This window comes from Capsicum annuum, chromosome 4 (genome assembly GCF_002878395.1).
Source record: "Capsicum annuum cultivar UCD-10X-F1 chromosome 4, UCD10Xv1.1, whole genome shotgun sequence".
NCBI lineage: Eukaryota > Viridiplantae > Streptophyta > Magnoliopsida > Solanales > Solanaceae > Capsicum > Capsicum annuum.
In genome coordinates, this window is record NC_061114.1 from 196,777,647 (window position 1) to 196,783,427 (window position 5,781).

The following is a 5,781-nucleotide window of genomic DNA, read 5'->3' on the forward strand; positions in this document are numbered from 1 at the left end:
ACATAATTGGTAAGTTGTATATTTTTATAGAGTACTTATTTAATCTTTTTGTGGATGTTGATTGGCAGCAGGATATAGTTCCAGATATATTTATATGTATTATAGGTTTTAGTTATGTTTATGTTTTAAATTCCAGTTAAACTTGTTCCCAGCTATATGTATTTGTAAAATACATATGATTTTTTTAATGTCTGTATATATCGTACTTTTAATGTATTTGTTCCATGTTCAGGCCATATATTTTCATTGACATATGGAATAGTAGATTCTGAAAATGATACATCCTGGACATGGTTCTTTCAGAATCTAAAGGAAGCATACGGTGAAAGAGAACATATGTGTAGTTTTCGATCGTAACCCAAGCATTATAAAAGCTGTTGTTGGAGTGTACAATAATGTACCACATTACACTTGTATGTGGCATTTATGGGGTAATGTGAAAAAAAAATTAGAAAGTCACATGATGCATTGTCTGAAATCTTCTATACCATGGCGAAATCATACTCAAAGTCTGAATTTCATAATTTAATGGAGAAAGTGGAGGTAGTTGATGTTAGGGTAAAGAATTACTTGGAGTTGGCGGGATACGATAAGTGGGCTAGGTCATATGCAACAGTTCATAGGGGATGAACCTTAACATCAAATATTGCAGAGTCAATTAATGTTGCACTGGTATCAGCTAGAAAACTTCCAATATATGATTTTTTAGAGGAAGTTAGATTGATGTTTGGTAGATGGAACTGTGAAAACAGATAGGAGACATTGTACACACGCACGGATCTTATTGAAAAATTTCAAGCAATTCTCCAATAGAATGAAGCAGAGTGTACACGTATGAAGATATGATAAAATAGATATAATCATTTAATGTTGTATCTTCTTGAATTTTTATATGTTGTATGAAACATATCTTAATATACAAATTATTAAATTATAACAAATCTATGTGTTGTAATGAAAAAAATATGTATATATTCTTTAAACATATTAATATGCATTTGCTGCTTTGGGAAAAAATATATTTGCTAATTTGTAGCAAATTTTACTGTAATATTTTTTTTTTTATAATATTTTTTATGTATTAATATTTTCAGGTTATACCAGCGTCAGAGTACGTCTATACTGTCCACGATAAGGAGAAACATTTTATAGTTTGTCTAAAAGAAAAAAAATGTTCTTGTCATGCATTCCAATTGGATGAGATACCATGTGTGCATGCTTGTGCTGTACTTGATAGCAAGAATCTTGAAAAAGGACCATATTGCTCTAATCTATACAAGTCAAAAATTGTACTGAAAACGTATGATCTTCTTTTATATCCTCTACCACATAAAGATGACTGGGTGATACCTCAAAAAATTTTAGACGAAGTAGTTTTGCCTCCAAAATACTAGCGGCCCCCTAGAAGACCTGCAAAGAAGGAGCGCGGTAAATCAGGAAGAGATATGTTTGGAAAGAAAAGCAAAAATTATTGTAGTTCATGCGGACAAAAAGGTCACAATAGACGTTCATGTAGGAAATACAACATATGATACATTTTATCATGTTTTATTTTATCACGTTTTTAGTGAAAATTCAGTTGCTTTATTATTCTTTTTTTTAATTGTTTCATTTAGAATTTTGAACTTTTTATTGATATTGATAATTTGATAGTGTTCAGATGTTGCACTTTTATGAAGTTGAACTTGTTAATTTGTTATAGTTCAAATGTTTAATTATATATTATATATGTATATATCTACATATATTTTTTGCACTAAAAATATGTTTGAATATGGAATAATAGGAGCCATTGTTATTTTGAAAAATAAATATGTTTACATTAGACGTTAATGAAAATACAATCTGAAATGAACATTAGTATTAACCATAATGTGTATCTTTCAAAAAATACAAATTGAAATCTGAATAATACATATGGCTGAATGTGTAATAAGTAGAAATGTGTATATACACCTATGATTGAAAGATATAATTGCAAGAACCCAATGATGTTTTGCCTTTACGTGAACAGGAATGAACATATGATCAACCGTATGCCATGGCACTGTAGCATGCATGTGGAATCCACTTACATACTCATTCAGATGATATTTCTTTCCACCAGCATTAAGAGTTGCATCATCCAATTTATACACATCAAATACAGTTGTAACAATGTTTATGAAATTGCAGTCTACAGTGCTGAACTTATATGAGATATTGGGATCATACTTGGACTTCTTTCACAGATAGTACAAGCATACATCAATTTGCTGCATTATAAATAAATTTCATACTTAATATTAAATAAACAAATAAAAAAAAATCAAATCTTACATATGAAAATATCATGTACAAATCAGTGAAGTTATAACATACTTCATATGTATTTACAAATATACATTTTCAACTATAACAAAATAATCAATTACAATTATTCATATTTAACGCCGAACTAATATATATTTCAATATACAAATCAATATAATAATATATCACTTACCTCATCTGATCACGTCTGGCTAGGAGTACCCATAACGTAGAACCAATTCTTGTCTTCAACAGATAAAATTTCAAAGTTGATAACTGGTATTTTTGCCTTTCCCTTCAAATAATGTTCTTCTTTGTTGTTCCTATTTATTCATTATACATATTAGTCTGTAATTTACATAATCTTAATTTACAAAAGTTAGTACTATCAAGTTGTATTCTGTGTACCTCTTCGAATGATATTTAAGAGGATCCAATGAAAGCCACGTCATGAACTTATTGGTGACTTTAGTGTCTTCTATCGCATTAACTGGATGAGATATAAAGGGATGCTTCTGATCGAATGTTCTCCATTGCTCTTCCATGCTTACTTTATTATTAAGTTATGCAATTAATTATGTATATATAATCAATTACATAAGATAATGCAGTATTATAAGAAACAATAAGTATATTGCTAAAACAAAAGTTAAATCATGTCTGAAAATTGCAACAGATGTATTACTGAAATACATATGAACAAATGTAAAGTAAAAATGTCTAAACTATCTAACTTCAAAATGAAAAAAAAAATATTCTTCAAAATATAATCATATCTCATTAAAAACATTTACTGTTGTTCCAAAAATACAACTGAACAGCAAAAATCAAATTCATACTTCACTATCCATTAGAAAAAAAATATAAAGTAAGCAAATTTGTTAACTAAATAAATTATGTTAAGAGTACTAACCATCTGCTGAACCAAATTTCATTGTGAATGGTGACTCATTGTATCTAGATGGTCGCCTAATCCTTAAAACATGCATTGACGTTTGTTGTGCTTGATTTGCAGATGGATGTAGAATTATACTTCGTTCAAGATTGACATACACATTAAGACTGGGAAGAAGCTCATCAGGAAGAGTATTCTGAGAGTCAGACAAATGTTGATTAGTATTGCTTTCAATATTTACTCCCGCAGGAATGTGGACTGCACTCTTATATTCCTGATCTAACTTTGAATTATCCACATCATTAACCTCTGACTCATGTCTCGTTGGTGTATTTACATTCATCTCAATCGTACCTTCTTTGTTTTGTATAAATTTTATAAAGATCTAGTTAGATTGCATTTTTCAACAAATTAAAAATAGCAATCAATGCACGTTTTATAGATACCTTGAACTCATCTTCAACTTCAACATTGGCTTTTGTTATGGAGTCAAGATCAATGCTTTTAAGGACGTCATCTGAAAATGTGAGTTGAGATTCTGATATTTGTACTTCACCAATACTTTCGTCAATTGATTTTGTGATCTACACATGTTCATACAAATTAAATAAAATAATATTTATGAAGAACTAAAAAACTAACCAATATGTATTCAGCATACCGGAGCGACACAAACATCTTTTGCTTCATGAACATCTATATCAGTTTTTTTCTTTAAAAAATGAAACAATAAAAAATTAAAATAAGTTTTTTTGATCATTATAACTATACCTAACCAAAAACAAAAAAAATCTCTACCAGAACAATGTCATTATCCTCATTGTACCCATCAATCTCATTATACACATCATTCATACTGTTGTTTTGATATCCTGCCATCTCTTCGGCAAACTGTTTTAATATTATTTTTTGTAATGATAAATTAGAATTGTATATATAAAATTAGTTGAATATAAATGTACGAAATTTACTTACCAATGTGACTTCAGGATTCTTATTAAACTCATGAACAAATTTTGTAGTCGCTTGATGGGGTGATGTACTCTTAACATTTTCATCCGTTGGTGGCTGATCAGATTCGCTGCCTTTTGCTTGTTTCTTCACATTTAAAACATGAAAATATAAATTAAAAAAATTACTAAATAACAACTTAGTTATAAAAAAATACATATGCTGTAAATGTTTATATGTTGTACCTTATTTTCATTGATTGCATTCATCATCTGATCAAACCTGAAAAACACTAGGCCACGGACATCATTAAACTCTTGCCATACCTGAATTATTAAAAAAATAATTAGAAATGAAAAAATAAATTAATCAAAAGCTTAAAGAAAAATTATCTTTTTCACAAAACTTATCAAAGACTTTCTTCGAGACAACACCGTCTTCATCTTCAGAACTAAACGAAGACGGAGCAGGTGACTAAACCGGAATGAATTTTTTACTGTCAGGCCGGTTTATGTCTTTCCTATTTTCACCTAGCGTAACTTTTGTTTGAATTGGCTTGTGAATTAGAGTCCTGACAAAAGACATCTTTGCAGCACGGGGTGGAGGAATCCGTTTTTATATCAGCTCATCTACACCTTTAGGATGTGGCTTCATTTTTTTCTTTATAGGTAAAGCTGAGAAATCGCCATGATGTTTTTTCTTTGTGGTAAACTGATTTTGTCTTTGTGGAGGATCCTGCAAATCATCTTCCGAATCAATGTCATCTTCATTATGACTAGCAGATCCAGGAACAAGCTTCTTCGATATATGAAAAGTTGAAATCTCCTTTCTTGTTGGTTCGATATTCTTAAAAACAACCTACAATTTAAATAACATAATGAAAATAATAATTTAGATGGTAAAATTAATTACATTATAAATTAGTTAACCATGATCAAAACCATTATAATGAATACACACTAACAAATGGTATGTTGTATATATACATATACTAGATCAGAAAATACATTTACAAAATAATCAACATCACATACAAAAAACAAATCGTAAAACTAACCTTGTCATCTGTATCATCAAACATACTTCCCATAAGAGTTTCATATCTTGGACGAGGAGAATTTGTCTTCCAATTCAAAATACGAGGGATTTGAGAATCCACCTTGGAAATAACATTACGAGGCACGTTTGAACAACACTCGTACAACCAAATTTGAATGGCCAGTGGCATTCTAAGAAGCATATAGAACTTTCCTTTCGGCTTCAACTTTTTATGCAAACTTCAAGCTAATTCTTCAAATGCAACCGATCCCCACGGATAATCACTGTAGTGACCACTCTCAACCAAATCAAAGTGGAGGTGTGGAATAGCTACGGTATCAACTGACGATAGTAAGAATACGTGAATAAAATACAAATTAGCAAACTTTAACGCATCTTCATCGTTATCATTCCTCCAAATTTTGTCAGAAACAACAGCATATAAATTTTTTTTCTGTACAAAACTCTCACCATCAAAATATTGATCAATAATTCTATTAGGGCGCTCCTCATCAAACAAAAATTCATCCTTATTTGTAGCACAATTCAAACCAGTCACCAAAGCAAACTCTCTAATAGTGAAATGAAGAATTGTGCCCTTTGCT

At 30.0% G+C, this 5,781-nt stretch overlaps 1 protein-coding gene across 2 annotated transcripts; it reads right to left on the minus strand.

The window, feature by feature from the left end:
• Positions 1–1,523: 1,523 nt before the first annotated feature.
• On the minus strand, positions 1,524–5,766 carry LOC107869583. 2 transcript variants are annotated; one of them, XR_007054327.1, is made up of 7 exons: positions 5,196–5,766; positions 4,384–4,996; positions 4,163–4,285; positions 3,206–3,771; positions 2,701–2,842; positions 2,486–2,615; positions 1,524–2,255 (listed from the first exon to the last, which is right to left on the minus strand). XR_007054327.1 is itself a non-coding variant. In XM_047410438.1 (7 exons), the coding sequence occupies exons 2-6, from the start codon at positions 4,408–4,410 to the stop codon at positions 2,495–2,497; spliced, it is 591 nt and encodes a 196-aa protein (XP_047266394.1). In that variant the 5' UTR covers positions 4,411–4,996; positions 5,196–5,766; the 3' UTR covers positions 1,524–2,255; positions 2,486–2,494. The 2 variants fall into 2 exon arrangements, 1 of the variants encoding a protein (XP_047266394.1); XM_047410438.1 differs by having other exon boundaries at positions 3,206–3,383.
• Positions 5,767–5,781: the final 15 nt, after the last annotated feature.